The sequence below is a fragment of the Adelges cooleyi genome, unplaced genomic scaffold, assembly GCF_023614345.1.
Source record: "Adelges cooleyi isolate 19-005CV unplaced genomic scaffold, UGA_ACOO_1.1 ACOO_flye_CR_arks_rails_tigmint_CR_PRNA_25, whole genome shotgun sequence".
NCBI classification, from domain to species: domain Eukaryota; kingdom Metazoa; phylum Arthropoda; class Insecta; order Hemiptera; family Adelgidae; genus Adelges; species Adelges cooleyi.
The window spans coordinates 865,217-890,751 of record NW_026095915.1 but is presented as its reverse complement, the minus strand read 5'-3'; the positions used below and the strand labels follow the sequence as shown (position 1 = coordinate 890,751).

General features: G+C 30.2%; 1 protein-coding gene across 1 annotated transcript in view; it reads left to right on the top strand.

Moving 5' to 3' along the window:
* The window catches only part of LOC126837492 (uncharacterized), a 207,505-nt gene extending 195,404 nt beyond the window's left edge, over positions 1-12,101 (top strand). Inside the window, exons 2-7 of the mRNA XM_050571409.1 lie at positions 9,389-9,526; positions 9,590-9,982; positions 10,038-10,430; positions 10,494-10,775; positions 11,497-11,634; positions 11,697-12,101. Of these exons, the coding sequence (XP_050427366.1) occupies positions 9,389-9,526; positions 9,590-9,982; positions 10,038-10,430; positions 10,494-10,775; positions 11,497-11,634; positions 11,697-12,101 (1,749 nt within the window). The remainder of the gene's footprint in view (positions 1-9,388; positions 9,527-9,589; positions 9,983-10,037; positions 10,431-10,493; positions 10,776-11,496; positions 11,635-11,696) is intronic.
* Positions 12,102-25,535: the final 13,434 nt, after the last annotated feature.

Sequence of the window (25,535 nt, the reverse complement as noted above, 5' to 3'; positions counted from 1 at the left end):
AATTCAAAATTGTGATTATTTGCTAACGTCGGCTGATGATTCTTTTCCGGTAAAATTAGTAAAAAATAAAATTCTAAAAATATAAATATTAACCGTTGTTTTAATTTAAAGCATCAAGTTAAAGATTTATTGATTAAAAAAAAGTGGTCATCTCAGCTTGTGGACGAACTAGTCGGAAAATATAATCTAAGTACCTGGCCATCTGGTATATCGAGCGAGGAAATATGTGATGATGAAAAGGAGAGACGTATAAAAAATTACAATTGTAGACGTATTCCGGGTTTTCTCAAAGGCAATCGAGAAGAAGCAGTAATCGTGTTAGCTATTGATAACGTGCATATGCCTGCTGATACGATCGCTGAACCGGGATTTTTGATGTTTCTAAATCCGGGAGCATTGCACTACAATGTTGATAATCCATTTGTCGGTCTAGAAAAATACTTCGATATAGTAGAAGTTCTTAGATGGGATTTATTGATAACATCACCGGACAATGCCCTTATGGTAATTTTTAAATAAAACAAATAAATAAATAAAATAAAATAATAACCGTTTTTTTCATTTTAAGGAAAGCGCTGATCATCAATTGATACGGGAAAAATGGCCCCGTAGTTATGTGGCAGCAATCACTGGAAGATATAGTCAAAATAGCTGGCCATCTGGTATATCGGGCACACAACTACATGATGGCGAAAAGATAAGTCTATTAAAAAAATACATATGTAGACGTATTCCTAGTGTTCTCAGTTGTAATCAAGAAGAAGCAGTAATCGTGTTCGCTTTTGATAATACGCATATGCCTGCCGATATGATCGCTTATCCAGGATTTTTGATGGTATTCAAACCGGGAGCATTGTATTCTTTAAACTTCGATAAATTTAAAAGTGTGCCAGATACCTTGGAGCAAGTAGAAGTTCTTAGATGGGATTTGTTGATAATGTCGCCTGACAATGATTTATGGGTAATTTTTGCATAAAAAAAAAAATAATAATAGTAATAACCGTTTGTTTTTATTTAAAGGACCACGTTGATACTCTATTATTGCATATAAATTTTCCATATCGACTTACGAGGGCTATTTTAGAAAGATATAATATAAATAGCTGGCCATCTGGTATATCGGGCACACAATTGCAATATAATGAAGAAAAGAAGATACTTTTAAATAAATATATATGTAGGCGTATTCCGGGTGTTCTCAGTGATAATCAAGAAAAAGCGTTAATCGTGTTTGCTTCTGATAATACGCATATGCCTCCTGATATGATTGTTGAGCCAGGATTTTTGATGATATTCAATCCAGTAAAAATATGTTTAAGCAATGTTGTTGAGAACATTTTGCTATCACCATTTACGAGTCTTACTTTAAAATAATTTAATTTGTAATGCTTTAAATAATTTAAAATCTACTCAATGTAAAGAGGTAGGGATATGTTTTATTGTTTCAAATGTTTAAATTTGTATCATTGTGTAAAATTAAAATATAATAATATATTCCAATAAAACATCCAACTTAATTATTATTCCAGTAAACAAAGTGTATACCTATTATGGTGTAAAACAAACCATGATGTTAACCGTTGTTTTCATTTTAAGGAAAGCGCTGATCATCAATTGATACGGAAAAGTTGGTCCCGCGGAAGTGTGGACGCTATTACTGGAAGATATAGTAAAAGTAGTTGGCCATCTGGTATTTACCACGAGGTAATATGTAATTGGGAAAATGAGAGACCTATCAATAATAACAATTTTAGAGGTATTTTGGGGTTTCTCACTTGCAATCGAGACGCAATGGGAAGTCTATTAAAAAAATACATATGTAGGCGTATTCCGGGTGTTCTCAGTGATAATCAAGAAGAAGCATTAATCGTGTTCGCTTCTGATAATACTCATATGCCAGCTAATATGATTACTGAGCCAGGAATTGTGATGATATTCAATCCAGTAACAGTATATTTCAACAATTCTGTTGAGAACATTTTGCTATCACCTTTTACAAGTCTTACCTTAAAATAATTTAATTTCTTATACTTTAATTAATTTAAAAATTTCTTAATTCTGTATACTGTATAGTTTTAAATTAACTTCCATGAAATATAAAGTAAAATCACATACATAATTTTAAAATCATTACTTCTTTGCATAGTAAAAAAAAAAAAAAAAAAACATAGCCTCATTCGTTGTAAAATAAATACTTTATCAGATATCCGAATAAAACAACAATTTTTTAAATAAAAACAATTATTCGTAATCTTTTAACCTACTCAATGTAAAGAGGTAGGGATATGTTTTTTCATAATTGTTTTAAATGTTTAATTTTTTTAAATTAAAATATAATACAAATAATAATGTATTTCGATAAAACAATCAATTAAACTGTTATTCTAAAGATTTTTTTTATAAAAATAAATACCGTAATACAATATAAAAAATAGTTAAATATAAAATGAATATAAAGTTTTTTATTTTATTATGTGTGATAAATTATAACACAGTAGTTAATTCTACTAATAATGATTTAATTATACGTTTTTGATAATTACATTTGAATAGTTCCAAATCAATAGTATAATTATTATTAAATTTAAGTAACCCTAAAAATTATAAGGTTATATACTAAGTAAACATAATGTATACCTAATATGGTGTAAAACAAACCATGATGTTTGGGAAAAAGCCGTTAAACTTCTTAAAAGCGAGAATTTTATATTTTTCCGATTTCTGAATATTTGTTTCACTAATATTTTATTCAATTAGAATTTATAAAATTATGACTTTTTCACAAAATAATAATAATTTTTTATATAATAATTCTATTTTTAATATTATTTGCTAATATTTTATTCAATTAGAATTTATAAAATTATGACTTTTTCACAAAATAATAATAATTTTTTATATAATGATTCTATTTTTAATATTATTTGCTAGATTGAGTTTGGATTTACATTTGAAGAGAAACTATTTATTTTTAATACCCAATTAAATTTGTATAAAATAACATGCAATACCTACTAGTGATGTGAACTAAATCCGGATTCTTCAAAAATCCGACAAATCCGGATTTTGAAATCCGTAATCCGAAAATCCGAAAATCCGAATTTTTAGTTTTACAATGCTTATTTCTGTTTTTTAAACCTGAAAGTCAAATTTTAGGTTCTTATCTATATTGAAATATGTAAATCAAATCATTTTCACTTCTAAAGTCTAAGATACTGTGTTTTTATTTTAAAATGTATTTGTATAATTGATTTATTTAGTGTAGCTATTTTCGATAACTACCGATTATATATATATATATATTTACTTAGATCTGATAAAGGATAATGTAAAAACCGGCATTAGTAAACCAAGCATTAAGACTTTCCTGGGTTTTGGAATCCGAAATCAGGCATTTATTGAAATTCCGGATTTCAGATTTTGAAACTCTGATTTTTTATTTGTTTAAGCATTTATTGTAATAAAACTGTTTTAACAAAAATTCATTTGTGATAAATCAAATACATTTTAACAATTACTGAACTTAATCATAAATAGACATTAATAAAAAAACAACAAAAATAGCCATAACGACAATGGCTATCTTAACTTAAATATAAAAAGAAATTATTTCAGACAGTAAAATAGTTAATTGCAATTAAACCGTAGTGTTTATTGCGCAAATGATTATAAATCAATTTTTAAAAATAAACTTAAAAATGTTCCTTAGAGCAAAAGTTATTTTATTTGTCGAATGTTTATGGGTCACCTGTATTTTCAATACTTACCAATACCTCATTATGTTCTGCTTAAATAATGATAGCATCGATATTTTTTGGATATCTTTGTATTTAGGTCTTAAGAGGGCGTTACACCGGTGATTTTCATAGGTAAAAACTTATTTACGCAGACTGAAAATAAGTCACTTAATTTTGGATTTAAATTATAATAATAATCTTTATTGAGGGAAATATATTCCAATTTACAATAATATAATATATGACAGAGATGTAGTATTTATATATGTAGTGAAAGGACAGTAAGTGTTTAAAATATAAAAGCATCCATTAAAAAATAAAAAAAAGTTGATTAAAAAATTAATCCAAAAATAACGTTTTTATGCGCCTTAAAAAGGATAAAATAACCTTCCGAGCGTCTTGATAACCAAATAGAATAGGTGAACTAGAAAAACCTGGGGCGCATCTTTCTACTTAGATATTAAAACCTAAGCTTCCATGCTAATACATTAAGTTGTCTCTCATAATGCTGTCGAGATGAAAAAACATTTTTTAATCGCTTTCAAAGATGCTATCATAGTCCGAAAAATAAATTAACTACCAAAATAGAGTCCTAATTATTAAACTAATAATTACACATCACAGTTTAACCTTTAAATTAAGATTTTGTAAGAAAAATGCCTATACTTTACCCTTAAAAAGGGGCGGTGTGACGGAACGGTAAGCGCTATTTATTGAGGGGCAAAGGATAGGCAATATTTGTCATATTTAGGCACTTTTTGAGATTTAGCGTACCTATATCTAAAAAAGTAGAGCTGACAGGAAAAATCTGATGACATATTTGAAATCAGCATTTAAAATACTATTAAAACCAACAGGAAAATCTTACGCACCAAAATGTGTGTTGGGCCAGTGTTATTAATATATTATTATCGATAAACGTTAAAATCAAAACAAATATCATAAACCTTTTCCGCCAGAAGGGATGAAACTTTTTTCTTTATATCGCTTTTAGGGATTGAGGTCTAAAAATTAGTCAGAAGGTACCGATAAAATGGGTCCATGAAATACCTACTCAATTTTATTTGAAAATCTGAACTCAATTTTTTTTTTATAAAGAGAAAAATACTCTTTGACTATAGTCAATCTCTAGGTTGCTATGTGTGAGTGCATCAACAGTCAACAGGTAGGTATTGAAAATAATTCGGCAATAAATTATTAAAGATAGGCAGTCAACCCTAGTTTTTTCGTATTTTGCCTAATATTTCTATTTTTTTTTACTCAAACATTATTTTTAACTAATTAATTAAAAAGATAAAAACATTTTTATAATAAATTACATTTAAAGAGTGTTATTTATAAATAATACTTGATAGTTAAAAAAAGAATACACTAGTAAACTTTTATTGTAAAATATTTGTCACGTAGGATAGATGTGTAATTTGTGCAATGTGCATTGTGCATGTATAGCATGTAGGTACAATGTGTATTGTTTAGTATGTTATCGCCAAAGTCGATTTTAAGAACAACTTAGTAAATTACCCATGCTTTATTTACCAATAAGCTGGTTTTCTTATCCGATAGTAGTGTAAGAAATTTATATACAGAGTGGTTAATCAATTATATGACACTCATGTTCTTGTAAAATTCGTAAAATTGTATCGTTTATTATTTAAAAAACATTTTGCTTTATATTATTATACATTTTATAAAATTACAACGTTTTCATTGAGAAAATCTGAAATCCGGAATTAAAACAAATTTCTGGTTTCGGATTCCAAAACCCAGAAATGTCCTAATGCTTAGTTTACTAATAAGCCGGTTTTTATGTTATCCTATATTAAATCTAAGTAATTATATGTATAAATATTATAATCGGTCGTTATCGGAAATAGCTACACTAAATAAATCAATTATACAAATACATTTTAAAATAAAAACACAGTATCTTAGAATTTAGAAGTGAAAATTATTTGATATATATATATATGTTTCAATTTAGATAAGAACCTAAAATTTGACTTTCAGGTTTAAAAAACAGAAATAAGCATTGTAAAACTAAAAATTCGGATTTTCGGATTTTAAAATCCGAATTTTGGATTTTCGGATTTGGAAATCCGGATTTTGGATTTTCGGATTTCGGATTCCGAAAATCCGGATTTCCGAACTTCGGTAAATCCGGATTTTTCCCATCACTAATACCTACACAATTAATTGTGTATAGATTAACGTGCAATATAATTGACTTGTGCTAGCTTAGGTTAAGAAGTCTCTATTGCCTGTCGGCTCCGATTTAAATAAACTCTATAGCTCACTTCTTACAATATACTATGTAATTAAATGTTGCTACGCGAAAGCTGTGGTTTCCACTGAACCACACCATGCCTCCAAAATAAAATCGTTTAACTTGTTATTTCCAAGAAAATCAAATACTAAATAGCAATTTTGACGTAACTAAATTATCAACTTTTTCAGCGTGAGATATCAATTGGGCCCACCCCTAAAACAAAATCCTGGCTACAAAAGTTGTTTTAATTAAGGTGAAATTAAGCCGAGGGTTACTGAGCTTATATTATACCAATAGATTGCTTCACATCATCATTGTCAATGACGAATAGTTGTTTTTGGGAGTTTAGAATTTTGACACTAGCAACATATGGGTTATCTACAGATTGTATGTATCTAGGTACTAAAGTTATCTATTTTAAAATATCATAAAGTAACCTTTTTTGAAAAATAGACTTGTGTGTTATAAAATAATACGTACAAAATAATATATCTGCAACAAAGTTTCATTTACAAATAATACCATACGATATTTCACGATGTTTTGTTTATCAAAAACAACTGTTTTTTTTTTTATCATATTTTGTTTTGTTATATTTGTGTGGGTACCTGTTTAATGTTTGAACAACAGTTCACTTAAAGTTAAAATATAAATTTTGAAGGGAATAACAAGGAACCACTAAGTTTTGAATACGACCAAGTTATTACAAATTCATCCGTTATAACGCAAACTGAAACTACAGTGCCTTTTGAATACAATAAAACCGATTATCTGACACATAGATTCATAAAGTACACTAACGTTCTCTATTCCAAATTAAAGCCACTCGATGTACGCTATGTTACTTTTTATTATAAAGGGAAAGATGAATTAAACGTGACGTTTTTCCTAGCACAGGAATACGACTCCCGAGTACAAGGGACTAATCCAAGACAAGAACGAACCACCTACTCATGTTTCAATTGTTTGAAATTATTCAAAACTTATAATATTTGATTATATTATTAATTTAATAATAAATTCTTACAGACAATGTCCAATTTACAATTTACCTAACCTAACCTAAGTCAATTAAACTACGCTAGAACATGACACATGCTAGTACAGAACTTTTCTACATTAATAACAGCTACAATGAAGCAAACATTATGAATGAAAATTAAAGTTTTGTTCTGTTCTAAACTTAACACAGATACATCAAGTTACAGGATATAAGGACTTTTATATAATAATGGTAATATAGTTCTTTTTGATTCAATTACTGTATTATACAAAAATAAGCATTCGTTTTCCACAATGTGTGGTGTAACGTAAACAAATGACAAATACAAGTTGTTATTACTATATACTTTTAAGTTTAAACATTATAAGAACTGTAATGTTTTACAAAAACTATCTTCATAGCTCTAAAATTATTATTTTAGAGTTTAACATTATTTTAGATAAATCTATAAATTCTGTTTGTGCTGATGTTTGTATTTTTGAAATGTATGCTTAGTACAGACCTCTTAGGCTATCAGGTTTTAAGTCGTTTTCAAACTTTTTCATAAAACCGTTTACACTGAAATCTGAATACCATATATTTATTTAAGCTGACATACTTATTGTACACGCAAATGTGTTAAATGGTTATATATTGTTAATGTTTGGTTAATAAATGCCTATATGAGCATTCATACTAATTCAATAGCAAAATAGTTTTTCGTACATTACCATATTTAGCGTTATAGCGTTAAACGTTTTGTAGAGATTGAGTAAAGTTAAAACTTCTGTTTAGTTAATAACTGTTTATTGAGTTTTGTTTTTTACAACAGCACAACAATGCACGCTGTCATACATCGGTCAATTGTGACATTTTACCTGTGTTGGAATTTGGTTAATTCCCATCCACCTGTATTTACGAACAAGGTAAAAAAAAGCAACAGTTTTTAAAAATTCCAAACCGAGTAATTTATTTTTCAACTTACTAACTACACCATTACATACATATTTGACACCCTTAATAGTAGAATAATGGCTTAGTTTTTTAATTTTAAGAGAACATCCATAAATTGTCACATTATCCCTGTGTTGAACTTAGGATAAGGCCAATTTTTTAAAATTTTCAAACGAAGTGAATTTTTTTCCTACTTATTTACAATACCATTAAATCATCTTACTTTGCGCTGAACCCACTGTAATAGCTTTTAAGAGGGAGGGGTAAAATAAAAACTAAATCACTTCTAGACAATTTAAATTTGGGGCATTGTTCAAGTAAATGGTCATCTGTTTAAAATATTCCTTGTTAAACACAATGTACAGAGTGTCTAAAAAAAAATGGTGGGGTTTAAAACCGCTGTAGGTTGTGAAGTATTCGATCTACATTGTTCTGGTAGGGCTTGAATGAAAAAGAGAGTTTTCAAGTTTCCAATGATTAGTACTCGATCTTTCACAGTCGTAACTGAATAACGCTTTGCGAACTCGATAACTTCTGTTGTACGGGTGCTATCTTAACAAACTGAACATTGAAGGCTGGCGACACAAACGGGAACGTGGAGAGACATTAAGTGACAGTCATTCGAAACTTGACAACACCTTCTTTCATTCAAGCCCTACCAGAGCGCTGTAGGTCCAATACTTCACAACCTACAGCCGTTTGGAACCTCACCATTCTTAACCCAACCATTATTTTTAAAACACCCTGTATAGCATACAAAAATTGAAATTTTCCAAAGAACAGGACGACTTTTTCTTCTTTTCTGCCGGAGTTTATTACTCTTTAAGAGTAGGGGTAGGGTATAGGAGGTGGGAGATTGTTTTAAGCCAAATATCAAACACTAAAATAATAGCCAGAAACTTGCTGTTTTAATACACTAGCGCTTGTTACTGCTTCTTAATATACTATATAATTATTTATAATTCCACCACTATTCTAAATTTATCTCGGTACTTCAACGAGACATGTAAATGCTCTTTCGTGGTTGAAGATTCGGCTGGAAAACTTTTTTTCTTCTTCTTCTGTTGGCATTTGTAATAAATATCCTGTATAGCTTACAAAAATCGAATTTTTCGAAAAAACAGGACGACTTTTTCATCTTCTTCTGCTCGCATTTATTACTCTTTAAGAGTTTTCGCTGCCATCACGATCTGCCTCCATTATGAATGTTATGAGTGTTATCGTTATCCACTCTAGTACTCCTAGTTTCTTAAAAATTCCTTCCATCTCTTACTAGGCCACCCGCAAAGTCTCTTCCTTGTAATTTTCCATTTCAGTACCGCTTTAACCGTTTTTTCCTCATTTCTACGCTTTACGTGACCAATCTATTGTATTCACTGGCCACGTATAAAGCTACTGACTGGTGCTATTTCCAACTCTTTTAGCTATTAACTTTTATTGATTATTTAGGCCACTGAAATGGAAATAAACACACCGGATGGTCCGGAATATTCATATAATGACCTAATGAATTGGGCATATTTTTTTGAAATGGTTAAAATTCAAAATTGTGGTGATTTGCTTAAGTCGGCTGATGATACTTTTCCGGTAATATTAGTATAAAATATAATTTTAAAAATATAATTATAAACCGTTTTGTTTAATTTCAAGCATCAAGTTAAGAAATTATTGATGGAAAGAGAGTGGTCACCTAAGCTTGTTGACGATCTTGTTAAAAAATATAATCAAAGCAACTGGCCCCCTGGTATATCAGACGAGGAAATATGTAATGACGAAAAGGAGAGACGTATAAAAAATTACAATTGTAGGCGTATTCCGGGTTTTCTCAAAGGCAATCGAGAAGAAGCAGTAATCGTGTTAGCTATTGATAACGTGCATATGCCTGCTGATACGATCGCTGAACCAGGGTTTTTGATGTTTTTAAATCAGGGAGCGTTGTATTATACTAATGATGATAAACTTAGAGGTTTAGAAAAATGCTTTGATATTGTAGAAGTTCTTAGATGGGATTTATTGATAACATCACCTGACAATTCCTTTATGGTAATTTTATAATAAAATGAAATTGTAAAAAACTAACCGTTGTTTTCATTTAAAGGAGAGCGCTCATCATCAATTGACACGGCAAAATTGGCTCCCTAGAAATGTGTATTCTATTATTGGAAAATACAGTCAAAATAACTGGCCATCTGGTATATCGGGCACACAATTACATGATGGCGAAAAGATGAGTCTCTTAAAAAATTACATTTGTAGACGTATTCCGAGTGTTCTCAGTGGCAATCAAGAAGAAGCAGTAATCGTGTTCGCTTCTGATAATATGCATATGCCTGCCGATATGATCGCTCATCCTGGATTTTTGATGGCATTTAAACAGGGAGCATTGTATTCTTTAGGTTATGATGAATTCAAAAGTGTGCCAGATACCTTAGAATCAGTACAAATTAGTAGATGGGGTTTGTTGCTAACGTCGCCTGATAATTATTTATGGGTAATTTTTGCATAAAAAACAAATTTGATTGAAAAAAATAGTAACCACTGTTATCGTTTTAAGGACCGCGTTAATTCTCTATTATTTAAAAGAAAAATTCCATATCGACTTACAAGGGCTATTTTAGAAAGATATAGTAAAACAAACTGGCCACTTGGTACATTGAGTGCACTATTACAATATGACGAAGAAAAGAAGATGCTTTTAAATAAATATGTATGTAGGCGTATTCCGGGTGTTCTCAGCGATAATCAAGAAGAAGCAGTAATCGTGTTCGCTTCTGATAATACGCATATGCCTCTTGACATGATTGTTGAGCCAGGATTCTTGATGATGTTCAATCCGGTAATGTTATCAATCAGCAATGTTGTTGAGAATTTTTTCTATCACCTTTTTAGAAATCTAACGTTTTAATAATATAATTTATAACGTTTAAACAATTTGAAAGTTTCTTAATACTGTACATTGTATGGTGTTAAGATAACTTGCAATCAAATATAAAGTAAAAACACTTTTCTATTATTTTGACTTTTTTTATGAAATCGAGGAACACTATTAATATGTTTAAAAATATGCAAATGATTAATAAATTTGCACGGAAAATTCTTTAAAATTAGTAAATTGTTAGTAAACAATTTACGTAAAACAAAAAAATGTAATTCTTTCACCCAAAAAGAATAAGAAGTTACATACTTGACACTCTTATAAGAAGGAAACTAGTTTATTATTTTATTTATTGTTTACCAATGATTATATTAATGGTCATCTGTTTAAATTATTCCGTGGTACATTAAACACAATGCATAGTGTATTAAAATCTAATTTTATGAGAGAACATGAAGAATATATAGTATTTTTTTTTTCTTTTCTATATTGGAAATTCTCCATACACATTTTGGTTAGACCTATCAACTTCATTGAGATACCATACTCCATCCATTATACAGAATCTCCCGATGCACAAAAACAGAACGACTATTTAGTATTTTTCCGTCCGTTAACTTAAAATAGATTTTTATTCAGTATTCCTTTTTGATAATTATTAACGTAAGATCGATAATTTTAGGCAATTAATATGGAAATTGACAGACCGCACTTTTCCGATTATTCAATACATGACCTAATGAAATGGGTATATTATTTTGAAAAAGTTAAAATTCAAAATTGTGGTTATTTGCTAACGTCGGCTGATGATTCTTTTACGGTAATATTAGTACAATACATCATTTTAAAAATATAAATATTAACCGTTGTTTTAATTTCAAGCATCAAGTTAAGAATGTATTGATTAAAAGAATGTGGTCAACTCAGCTTGTGGACGAACTTGTTGAAAAATATAATCTAAGTACCTGGCCATCTGGTATATCGAGCGAGGAAATATGTAATGATGAAAAGGAGAGACGTATAAAAAATTACAATTGTAGGCGTATTCCGGGTTTTCTCAAAGGCAATCGTGAAGAAGCAGTAATCGTGTTAGCTATTGATAATCCGCATATGCCTGCTGATACAATCACTAAACCAGGATTTATGATGTTTTTAAATCCGGGAGCAATGTATTATAGTAATGATGATGAATTTGAATGTGCAGAAAATTGCTTTGATATAGTTGAAGTTCTTAGATGGGATTTATTGATAACATCACCTGACAATTCCCTTATGGTAATTTTATAATAAATTGAAATTGTAAAAAATTAACCGTTGTTTTCGTTTAAAGGACAGCGTTGATCATCAATTGCTACGGCAAAATTGGCCCCGTAGTAATGTAGACGCTATTACTGGAAGATATAGTCAATGTAGCTGGCCATCTGGTATATCGGGCACACAACTACATGATGGCGAAAAGATAAGTCTATTAAAAAAATACATATGTAGACGTATTCCTAGTGTTCTCAGTTGTAATCAAGAAGAAGCAGTAATCGTGTTCGCTTTTGATAATACGCATATGCCTGCCGATATGATCGCTCATCCTGGATTTTTGATGGCATTCAAACCGGGAGCATTGTATTCTTTAGACTTTGATGAATTTAAAAGTGTGCCAGATACCTTGGAGCAAGTAGAAGTTCTTAGATGGGATTTGTTGATAATGTCGCCTGACAATGATTTATGGGTAATTATTGCATAAAATAACGAATTATAAAAAAAATTTAACCGTCGTTTTCGTTTAAAGGACCGCGTTGATGATCTACTGGGGAAAATAGATTTTCCATATCGACTTACGAGGGCTATTTTAGAAAGATATAATATAAATAGCTGGCCATCTGGTATATCGGGTACACAATTGCAATATAATGAAGAAAAGAAGATACTTTTAAATAAATATATATGTAGGCGTATTCCGGGTGTTCTCAGTGATAATAAAGAAGAAGCGTTAATCGTGTTTGCTTCTGATAATACGCATATGCCTCCTGATATGATTGTTGAGCCAGGACTTTTGATGATATTCAATCCAGTAAAAATATTTTTAAGCAATGTTGTTGAGAACATTTTGCTATCACCATTTACGAGTCTTACTTTAAAATAATTTAATTTGTAATGCTTTAAATAATTTAAAAGTTTATTAATACTGTATACTATATGGTTTTATGTAATCTTCCATTAAATATAAATTAAAATCACATACATAATTTTAATATCATTACTTTTTTGCATGGTAAAAAAAAAACAAAGCCTTATTCGTTGTAAAACAAATACTTTATCAGATATCTATATTTAAAACAACAGGTTTTTAAATAAAAACAATTATTTGTGGTATTTTAATCTACTCAATGTAAAGAGATAGGGATATGTTTTATTGTTTCAAATGTTTAAATTTGTATCATTGTGTAAAATTAAAATATAATAATATATTCCGATAAAACATCCAACTTAATTATTATTCCAAAGATTTGTTTTATAAAAATGAATACCGTAATACAATATGTTAAATATAAAATGAATATAAAGTTTATTATTTTATGATATGTGATAAATTATAACATAGTAGTAAATTCTGCTGATAATGATGTAATTACCCTTTTTTGATAATTACATTTGAATAGTTCCAAATCAATAGTATTATTATTATTAAATTTAAGTAACTCTAAATATTATAAGGTAATATACTAAGTAAACAAAGTGTATACCTATTATGGTGTAAAACAAACCATGATGTTTGAGGCAAAAAACCGTTTAACTTCTAAAAAGCGATAATTTTATACTCCGATTTCTGAATATTTGTTTCACTAATATTTTCAGAATTTATAAAATTATGACTTTTTCACAATAATAATAATTTATTTTATAATGGTTCTATTTTGAATATTATTTGCTAAATTGAGTTTGGATTTACATCTGAACAGAAACTAATTAAGCGTCAGTTTGCAAAATTAGCTAAAAAACAATAAATATAAATTAATACAAAATATCCATTTATATGTGTATAAATAACATTATAATACCTACACAATTAAACGAGTATAGAGTAACATGCAATATAATTGACTAATGATAGCTTAGGTAAAGAAGTCTTTATTGCCTGTCGGATCCGATTTAAATAAAAACAAACAATTTTTTAGTTTTGAATCATAATTTAAAAAAAAAAAAATATATCATTTCATTTGAAAATCAAAAGTTGATATCTATATTATCGATCTGGGAGGGGGGTACTGTACAATAAAATAATGGAAAATTGAGATCACTTAGAATAATAAAAATTCAAAAAAATAAAATTCAATTATTAATTAAACCCAATAAGATATTGAGGGGTTCAAGATAAGTGGATCACCCTGTATAATGTAAAGATGAAATTAAAAAGGAGGAATTTTACGAGGACCTAACGGAAATCTATAATAGTGCGCCTAGAAGTACGGTGAGGATTGTCATTGGTGAATTCAAAACTTAAATAGGGAGAGAGGTCTTGTGTATACCTACAGTCGGCCTACATAACGTTCACGAGCAAAGCAATGATAATGGTCAGAGGGTAGAAGATTTCGCAAAATCAAAATTGATAACCATAAGTAGTGCATCTATCCCTCATAAAGATGTACACAAATATACACGGACGTTTCCCGATGGCAACACTTACAACCAAATTGAGCACGTACATTAACATTGACAAAAGATTCAGATCTAGTATTTCCTACTGAAGAACGCAGGAGGTGCAAACAAGTTATATAGAGAAAAAAATGAAGTATCTGAATGACTTACTACGAAACACATAGCAAGATCACACACAAGAGTTCGATTTTTTTGTAATATTTAAAAGGTACCATAAGTTTAACTAACTAAGGAAACCATTGGATTTTATTTGATTTTTTACTACTCATACATAAAAATTGCACTTGAAATGTAATGTCAAAGATCACCTGGCTTTTTAATGTACTAAAAAGGGTAAGAATGATAAACCAAAAGATTATAAGTCTTCCCAAAATAAAATCATATCACAGAATTTGAATGAAAATGTAGATTAAAATGACATTATGTATAATTTTTCTGATACCTTTTTTTGTATAAGAAAACAACATAGTTCTCAAAATATAATTAAACCTTATACAATTAACCTATCAATTGAAAATACAAATTTTAGTTTTGAAATAGATACGGGGTCCAAGTACAGTGTTATATCAAAATATATATACAATTCTAACTTTAGTAATATAGTTTTATAAGACAATGATATTTCATTATACGATTATTTAGGAAATTGGTAAATAGGTAGGTTTGACTTATTAATACTAAACACCAACGAAGTAGTTATTAATAATCAAGTAACCTAAATAAAAAACAAGAGTAAAAGAGACTTAAATTTAGATGGTGTGTTAGTTAAAGATTATACAAAAACATGTGAAAATTGGCTGAAAGATACAGTTGCTGATAATATTAGTCATAACACTCATAAAGTAGTTTTAAATGATAGTTCTGAATGGATAAGGCACAATGATCAGATATGGCCACATGGTCGAAAAGAAAATGGGTTATCTCCCGCTTCTAATTATTCAGACACGCCTTGTGTTGACCAAACAAACTCCGATTCTTTTGAAACTAATGTACCAATAAATACTACAAACAAAAATCTCCTAGATCCGTTAGGATTAAAAAACCTATTCAGTGCTTTTTTCCTTGTGAGTACAAATAAGTATGTTACTGTTCCACACATCACCATTGTGCATTTTCTAACAGACAGTGCTACAACCCAATACCGGAACAAAACAATATTTTATCTGACTGCCAATGCCCTTCAGCATGCAATTGACGTTTCATTATGTACCTGGAATTAAACGGAAGCGTGTCATGGAAAAGGTGTTCCAGATGGTGTTGGAGGTTGCCTAAAGAGGACAGCTGATCGAGTTGTCACTCAAGGTGAAGACAATGATTGTTTTGAAAGCTTTGTAAAGGTCTTAAGAGAGAATGTCAGGAAAGTAGAAATAATTTTGGTTCATGAGCATAACATTCGACCAATGAAAAATAGTTTACCTTCAAAAATTCCATCTTTTAAAGGTACTTTTAAAGTACATCAGGCTGTTACATAAAAGAGTACGCCAATAATTTAATAATGAGAAACTGAAACAACTTAGATTTATCTTTTCTCAATTGTTATAATTGTGACAATTTTTTTTGGGACACCATACTGTTTCCTAGTTAAAAATAATATTTACTAAAAATAATTAATAATAATACTAATTCATGTTCTTAAAACTTAAGTCAGTATTAAATAGCGTATAAGATAATTCAGATAAATTTAAGATAAAATAATTCATTTAATTTGTAATCGTTAGTATTCATGTTTTTAAAATTTAAGTCATTGTCAAAATAATTTGATAAAGTAACTTTGTTATCTTGTGAATAAGTGAATAAGCCTTCAAGAATTTTTGTTATATAGTTTTAAGTTACAACTGTTGTTGATGTTAATTTGTTTGACAAAATGCATATAAATGTGATCATATGCATATTTTTTTCATTATTTCTCTTTCCCTACATCAACCCTTTCGTCCTAAATTTTGAAAATTTCAATAAAATTTAAAATTTAATATCTTCAGAAATATTAATGTTTATGTGTGCACACTTCATGAGGCTACAAAAGGTCTGTACAAATAAGTAATTGACAAAAAAAAAACGAAAATTCAATTTTTATTGTTGGAAAAAAGCGAAGCTTGAAATAACCCACAAATATATATGGTGGAATTGTCCTCCATACGCGAGTGCTACACCGGCACAATTTTTAATTCGTCTAATTTTGGGTATTACAATAAACGTCAGCGAATATTATTATTTATATTAATCTAATTGTGTTTTACTTTCATACTTAAGTATAACGATAGAAATTATATAAAATACTTTATTTATATATGAAATTTCATACGGTATAACTATTATAGTAAAAAACGAAATATAGTAAAATAGGTCGAAATAAAAATAATATATTAAATATTGAGAAGCAGTTAACCTGCATGTGTAGATACATATTTTTTTTAAATAAAATCTAACATAGTAAATTATCAAGGTTAACATCATGTATAAGCTACACATGTTTTCCGTTGTTGTATTGTTTGTTACAAAACAAAAGCAACTCATGTTAAGCCAACTGTAAAATAACACGTATCGAATAACACCCATAGAATCTAGAAAACAATATTATTGGACAAAGATTGAAATGAGCATTTTTTATTACCAACAAAGTATTATATACCAACTACACGTTAACGAAAATTGAATGTAAAACGTTTTGTGAAGTATAAGTGCGTCGTCTCCTGTTCAAGTGAAAATACTAAACGTTTAATAAGATTGCGCCATAAAGCTAAGAAGCCACTTTTATAGTAGAAATGTATTTGCGCCCAGTATGGCTGGTCTTAACGATTGCGATGCTTATGATTCAAAAAGGGTGTTGCTGGTTTGTATGCAAGCGTCAAATATATGCTCATAATACTTCGTTCGTACATTATAGTAAGTTGATGGAATTAGATACGGGATACTCTATCGCAGAAAAACCAAACATATCAAAAGATGAGGCTGATGAATACCCAGGAAAAGTTCGGCACGCGATAGACGAATTATACCATCAAATATTCTGTTGTTACATGTTCGACATATTTTCTTATATGGATTTACTTGGGCAGCTTTTTTCAGAAAACGGTGAAAACCAGTTGGCTGAACTAATAAAACTCAAACAGCACAAAGTTGTTTTTCTCAGCGATAATATCGTTAAAATGATGAACGTTCTGTACAATTTCAGTAGGTTGGACGATATAAGTCTAATATGGATGGTTTGTACGTTTGTGACATATTTAAGATCGATGAAGGAGAATGAAATATTAGGTAGGCGGCAAAATATTCTAAATGAACACCATACTGTTCATCAGCGACTTACGCACATACTCAAGAACCAAAAATGCAAGATGCAGAATGAGTCTTATAATGCTCAAATTGGCACATCACAGTTTTACCATCCTTTTGAATCACTCAGTTTGAATCGAAAACATAATATAGTTGACCTTATAAAAACCCTAGAAAAATCATTTGAGAATAAATACCAAAATGTTCAAAAACTCATAGAAATCGACGAAACTTGTCGTGTTTACTTTAGAACCGGTCACTTACATTTGGGTCAGGTTTTTCATTTTGAGGAAATTACGAGACGTTTGTTTGTAGACTTTGCAGAGGTACCTGAATGGGAAAGCATGTTGTCTGGTATGCGAAATGTTTTTGAAAAAGAACATTATGACTCGCTTCAGGATTTGATCGAAACCGTGGCGAAATCCCAAAGTCTGTTTATGAATTTAGTAAAATTCATATTGTTGAAGAACGTTTGGAATTACCTAACATTGTATAATTTGTCGGTGCCTCCATCTGACGACAAAGAAAAACCACTCCAACTATCGCTGCCGTGGAACAATCGAGAGCATAAGGCGATAGCAGTACATATTGAAGCAGTTATTGGTTTTTTTAACTTAAAAGACGATTTAATATTGATATTCCTCAAATATCTGCTTACAATGCCAGTAAAGTTTTTCACTAATGTGCAATTCAATAAAACAGTAAAAGAACGCCTCTTCAGATATATGGATGAAATTTATTCACAAGTATTCGGTTGTGAAACAAAACTTGCAAGGCCCTCCGAACTCATCTCCACGCAATACATAATTGATCTACATACGATTATCTACATAACAGGAAGAACTGATAGTATGATAAACTTAATGCCTTCCAATGATAACCTGAAAGGATACAGTATTTATAAAAGTAATTTGAGCATTTATATGTTTTATTACATGACGGCTCACTACTATTTTCAATTGCGTTGTGAAATAGATTTTAATGTCATTCAATCGTTTAACAAATTCTCAGATGATTTTTTGGGAGGTGCAAGTTATTGAATTCTTATGCAAACTGTCGTGTGTTTTTTTGTTTATGTAAGCAATGTTTGATATTGTATTGTTTTAAATTCTAAATTTATTCTAAAACTTTATTATCTATAAATCCACTCACTTGAATTTTAAATGTCGATATTTATGCATGTTTAATATGTGACTTTGAAATATAACAACTATTATGCATTTTTAGTTTTAATCCATTTACCAATATCCTTTCTATATCTGCCTATCTGCCATATATAATATGTATTCTACTGGAACGTACCTACTGTCGAAAAAGTAGTCTGATGAATAGCAAGTTATTCAGTCCAAATTAACAAATATGTATAATTAGGTTACAAGAGCAAATACAATTGCTAGTAGTCAAACTTTACGAACCAAAACATCCATTAAAATAATCATAGGCATTAACTACATAGATAATTTGATGTATAAAGAAAAACACATTTCCCAAATTAAAATAATGGAAGAGTTATGTTTCGGAAAATTTAAAAACCAATTACGCAAAGAAGTAACTTAAATTAAACAACTATTATCAATGTTCATATCTCTAAAGCTATGCTAATAGAATGCATATACTAACAGATTACTACTACAACCTTATGTTAAGCCAAAAGAAAAAAAACCATATTCAAACCATATTATTATGTTGCAAGAGACATAAAAAACTTCAATTTAATCAAATTGGCTCACAAACTTATATTATGTACCCATTTATTTATTAAATAGGTACATAATATTATAACATTAAGTATTTTGTTTTGATGCTTATGTCGGTACCTATTCAAATGTTTGAACTATTTTCTTGCATAGCCATAGTTGCCTGATATTTAAACAATTAGCAATTTGTATTTTTGTTTACATTTAGATACTGTGTTATTCTATTAAATTGTCCTAATGTAAACATTTATAATTATTACTTAATATTATAATTTATATTTAATTTGATAGTATAGGAAATGTAAAAAGAATACTAATTTCTTAACAGCGACAAATTAAAGAATGAAGACGAATTAAATAAATATTTTAAGACATTGGAAAGTATGTACACAATAATTAAAATATGTCAACAAAAATACAAGACATCCGTTGTCAAAAAACATTTGCTTAAGTATTATTATTGGATTTTATACACAATTTGTATTTGCTATAATATGTGTAATAACATGGTAGTTGGTACAATCTTGCACTGAATTTAAAAAATACAAAAACACCAATAATAAATCAACACATAGCGAACAAAACAACTTGTTTTCCATAAAAAAAGTAGAACTATAAAAATTGTATTTGTAAAACCCATCCTTGCCCTTTACTTAAAAATCTAAAAAATGTACTACGCTAACAGCTATTTGTCTTTTGTCAATATTATCAGAACGCATATAACACAAGTTTTATTTTAAATTAATAATGTTAAAGCCTAAATTAAAACTATTAGTGTCCTTATATAATATGTAATATGTATAGATAAAATCACTTTTAGATAAACACTTCGAAGCGTATCTGTAGATACATATAAAATCACTGTCAATAATAAATTCAGAAGTTTCAGAAGCTAAAAAATTGTTATTCTTTTCCTGTGTCTGCCGAGGAGTCTCTTTTCTTGTGATTGGCATTTGAATGTTACTCTTAACGGCATTGTCTTCTTCATTTATCATTATGTAGCCTTATGTTCCAAACATATTATAACTATTAGGGTAGTCAATTTCTAAGAAGCCCGGATTCATGAAATTTTAGCTTCGATGCAGAGCAAAAAATACACATAGCAGGCAATCCCATAGTGGAAATTAAAGGCGAAACGAAAGGAATATTGTTATTACCATAAATACAGGGGATGACAGACCGCATCTCAAGAGTTATGAATAAATTAAAAATAAAAACTATTTTTAAACCAAACATGATAGTTGGATCTCTATTTCGAAGCCCAAAAGACCAAATCCCGGAAATGTTAACACGGGGGGTGTATGAAATACCATGGTCATGCGGCAAATCGTACATTGGGCAAACACTGGAAGGGCAATAGTGGTGCGAATAAAGCAGCAAGAAAAATATGTTGATTTTAATAGGAAGTGAAAATCTGCAGTAGCCGAACACGCAGCGAATAAAGGGCATTCCATTCAGTTTGACCAAGTTAAAATACTAGATAAAGAGTCTAACTTTGGAAAAAGAATGTTCACTGAGGCTATAGAGATCGAAAAGTGCCCACATAACTTCAACAGAGAATACGGTTGGAAAATTTTGCAACGGGAAAAACGAAAAGAACTAATTAAGCCAACTGGTCAATTCGTTGTTGAAGCAAACATTAACTGCAGATGTAGAAAAGGCAGACCCAAATGTAAAGAATTCCAAAAAAAACATGACTCATCGCGACATGTTATAACTTGTTATGAAACGATAAGACACGCTCGACTCCCATTGGTCGAGATAACACGGTCCCAAGGACACGGGACGCATAAATAGCCGTAGGAAGCGAGTGAGACGGTCAGTACAGTCACGGCAGCGGAACAGTCGTGACATTACCCTGAAGATAAACTCTGCAAAAAGTCCGAAACGTTGGTTAACAACCATTGAACCGGATATAACCGAAAATCATTCATGTGAAATCTATGAATTCTGTACTGTTGTTTGTGTTTTTGAAATGAATGCTTAGTATAGACCTCTTAGGCCATCAGGTCTTAATTCGTTTTCAAACTTTTCCACAAAAACCGTTTACACTGAAATCTGAATACCATATATTTATTTAAGCTGACATACTTATTTTACACACGTAAATGTGTTAAATGGCTATATATTGTTACTGTTTGGTTAATAAATGCCTATATGAGCATTCATACTAATTCAATAGCGAAACAGTTTTTCGTACATTACCATATTTAGCGTTATAGCGTTAAACATTTTGTGGAGATCGAGTAAAGTTGAAACATCTGTTTAGTTAATACGTTTTTTAATCGGTTTTGTTTTTCACTACTGCATAACAATGCACGTTGTCATACATCGGTCAATTGTGACATTTTACCTGTGTTGGAATTTGGTTAATTCCCATCCACCTCTATCTACAAACAAGGTAAAAATAAAGTAACAATTTTTAAAAACTCCAAACCGTGTGATTTGTTTGTTCTACTTATTTACTACACCGTTAGATACATATTTGACAACCTTAAAAGTAGAATAATGGCTTAGTTTTTTAATTGTACGAGAACATCCATCAATTGTCACATTATCCCTGGGTTGAAATTAGGATAACGCCAATTTTTTTAAATTTTCAAACGAAGTGAATTTTTTTCCTACTTGTTTACAATACCATTAAATCATCTTACTATGCGTTGAACCCACTGTAATAGCTTTTAAGAGGGAGGGGTAAAATAAAAAATAAATCACTTCTAGACAATTTAAATTTGGGGCATTGTTCAAGTAAATGGTCATCTGTTTAAAATATTCCTTGTTAAACGCACTGTACAGAGTGTCTCAAAAAGAATGGTGGGGTTTAAAACAGCTGTAGGTTGTGAAGTATTCGATCTACACTGTTCTGGTAGGGCTTGAATGAAAAAGAGAGTTGTCCAGTTTTGAATGACTACCACTAGATGTTTCACAGTCGTAACTGAATTAAGCTTCGCGAACTCAATCACTTCTGTTGTGCGGGCGCCATCTTAACAAACTGAACATTGAAGGCCGGCGGAACAAACGGGAACGTGGAAAGACATACCGGGATAAGCTTACAAAACTTGACAACACCTTCTTTCATTCAAGCCCTGCCAGAGCGCTGTAGGTCCAATACTTAACAACCTACAGCCATTTGAAACCCCACCATTCTTAACCCAACCATTATTTTTAAAACACCTTGTATAGCATACAAAATCGAAATTTTCCAAAGAACAGGACGACTTTTTCTTCTTCTTCTGCTGGCGTTTATTGCTCTTTAAGAGTTTTCGCTGCCATCACGATCTGCCTCCATTCTTCCCTGTTATGAACTATCGTTCTCCACTCTAGTACTTCTATTTTCTTGAGATTTCCTTCCATCTCTCCCTAGGCGGCCTGTGAGGTCTCTTCCCCGTAGGTTTCCATTCTAATACCGCTGTAACCATTTCTTTCTCATTTCTGCGCGTTATGTGACCAATTCATTGTATTCGCTGGCCACGTATAAAGCTATTGACTGGTGGTAGTCCCAACTCTTCCTGTAGTTCTTGATTAAATTTTCTTCTCAACGTATCTGTTCTGTTATCAAAGATAGGACCACAAGTTGTCCTCCATAATTTATTCTCAAACGTTTTCAGTCTCCTTTCTGTATTGCTGGTGGTCGTCCAGGTTTCGCATCCATAAAGTGTGCATCTCCCTGTTTCAGACCTGTCTTTACATAAAATGCTTCGGATACTGTATTCTCTATTTTTACATGATACTTGGTATTCTCCATACACATTTTGGTTGGACCTAACAATTACTTTGGGATCCTAACTACATCCATTATACAGAATCTCCCGATGCACAAGAACAGGACGACTAATTAAAATATTTTTTTTTCGTCTGTTAACTTAAAATTGGTATTTACTCAGTATTTATTTTTGATAATTATATACGTACACTTATTATTTTTAGACCATTGAAATAAAAAAAGACAGACTGGACAGTTCCGATTATTCAAGACATGACCTATTGCATTGGGTATTATTTTTTGAAAGAGTTGAAATTCAAAATTGTGGTTATTTGTTAAAGTCGGCTGACGTTTCCTTTCCGGTAATTGTTGTATAAAATTCTTAAAAAAAAAAACAATACTTACCGTTGTTATAATTTTAAGCAACAAGTTAAGGATTTATTGATTAAAAGGATGTGGTCAACTCAGCTTGTGGACGAACTTGTTGAAAAATATAATCTAAGTACCTGGCCATCTGGTATATCGAGCGAGGAAATATGTAATGATGAAAAGGAGAGACGTATAAAAAATTACAATTGTAGGCGTATTCCGGATTTTCTCAAAGGCAATCGAGAAGAAGCAGTAATCGTGTTAGCTATTGATAATCCGCATATGCCTGCTGATACGATCGTTGAACCGGGATTTATGATGTTTCTAAATCCGGGAGCATTGTATTATAATATTGATAATCAATTTTTCGGTGTAGAAAGATGCTTCGATATAGTAGAAGTTCTTAGATGGGATTTATTGATAACATCACCTGACAATTCCCTTATGGTAATTTTTTAATAAAATAAAATTGTACAAAATTAACCGTTGTTTTCATTTGAAAGGAAAGCGCTGATCATCAATTGTTACGGAAAAGTTGGTCCCGCGGAAGTGTGGACGCTATTACTGGAAGATATAGTAAAAGTAGTTGGCCATCTGGTATTTACCACGAGGTAATATGTAATTGGGAAAATGAGAGACCTGTCAATAATGACAATTTTAGAGGTATTCTGGGGTTTCTCACTTGCAATCGAGACGCAATGGGAAGTCTATTAAAAAAATACATATGTAGACGTATTCCGAGTGTTCTCAGTGGTAATCAAGAAGAAGCAGTAATCGTGTTCGCTGCTGATAATACGCATATGCCTGCTGATATGATCGCTCATCCAGGATTTTTGATGGCATTCAAACCGGGAGCATTGTATTCTAAAGATTTTAATGAATTTCAAAGTGTGCCGGATACCTTGGAACTGGTAGAAGTTGTTAGATGGGATTTATTGCTAATGTCGCCTAACAAATATTTATGGGTAATTATTGCATACAATAACGAATTATAAAAAAAAATGTAACCGTCGTTTTCGTTTAAAGGACCGCGTTGATTATCTACTGGGGAAAATAGATTTTCCATATCGACTTACGAGGGCTATTTTAGAAAGATATAATATAAATAGCTGGCCATCTGGTATATCGGGTACACAATTGCAATATAATAAAGAAAAGAAGATACTTTTAAGTAAATATATATGTAGGCGTATTCCGGTTGTTCTGAGTGATAATAAAGAAGAAGCAGTAATCGTGTTCGCATCTGATAATTACCATATGCCTGCTGATATGATTATTGAGCCAGGATTTTTGATGATATTCAATCCGGTAAAAATATATTCAAGCAATGTTGTTGAGAACATTTTGGTATCACCTCTTACGAGTCTTACTTTAAAATAATTTGATTTATAATGCTTTAAATAATTTAAAAGTTTATTATAACTGTATACTGTATCGTTTTAAGTAATCTTCCATTTAATATAAAGTAAAATCACATACATAATTTTAAAATCATTATTTTTTCTTATTAAAAAAAAAAAATCTTACCTCATTCGTTGTAAAATAAATACTTTATCATATACCCGAATTTAAAACAGCAAGTTTTTAAATAAAAACAATTATTCGTGGTATTTTAACCTATTCAATGTAAAGAGGTAGGGATATGTATTTTCATTATTGTTTTAAATGTTTAATTTTTTATCATTGTGTAAAATTAAAATATATTAATATATTCCAGTAGTACCCATATTTTTATACCGTTTTCGAAAAACATATTAACTGTTTTTATTTTGCTTGCCTAGGATAGAAAATTATAGTAATTACGAAAAAAAATATCATTTTTACGGTATTTCATTATATTATGATTAATTATTGTTTCATGAATTGACAAAAAAAAAATAACATCTTATATTAATATGAGTTGATATCGCTGTCTATTCGTTTAAAGAATAAACTAAAATATATATGTAAAATTATACAGCTTTGAAAATAATCTTAAAACATCAAATTTGTAACTGATTACCCATAATTAAAGCACTCAAAATATTC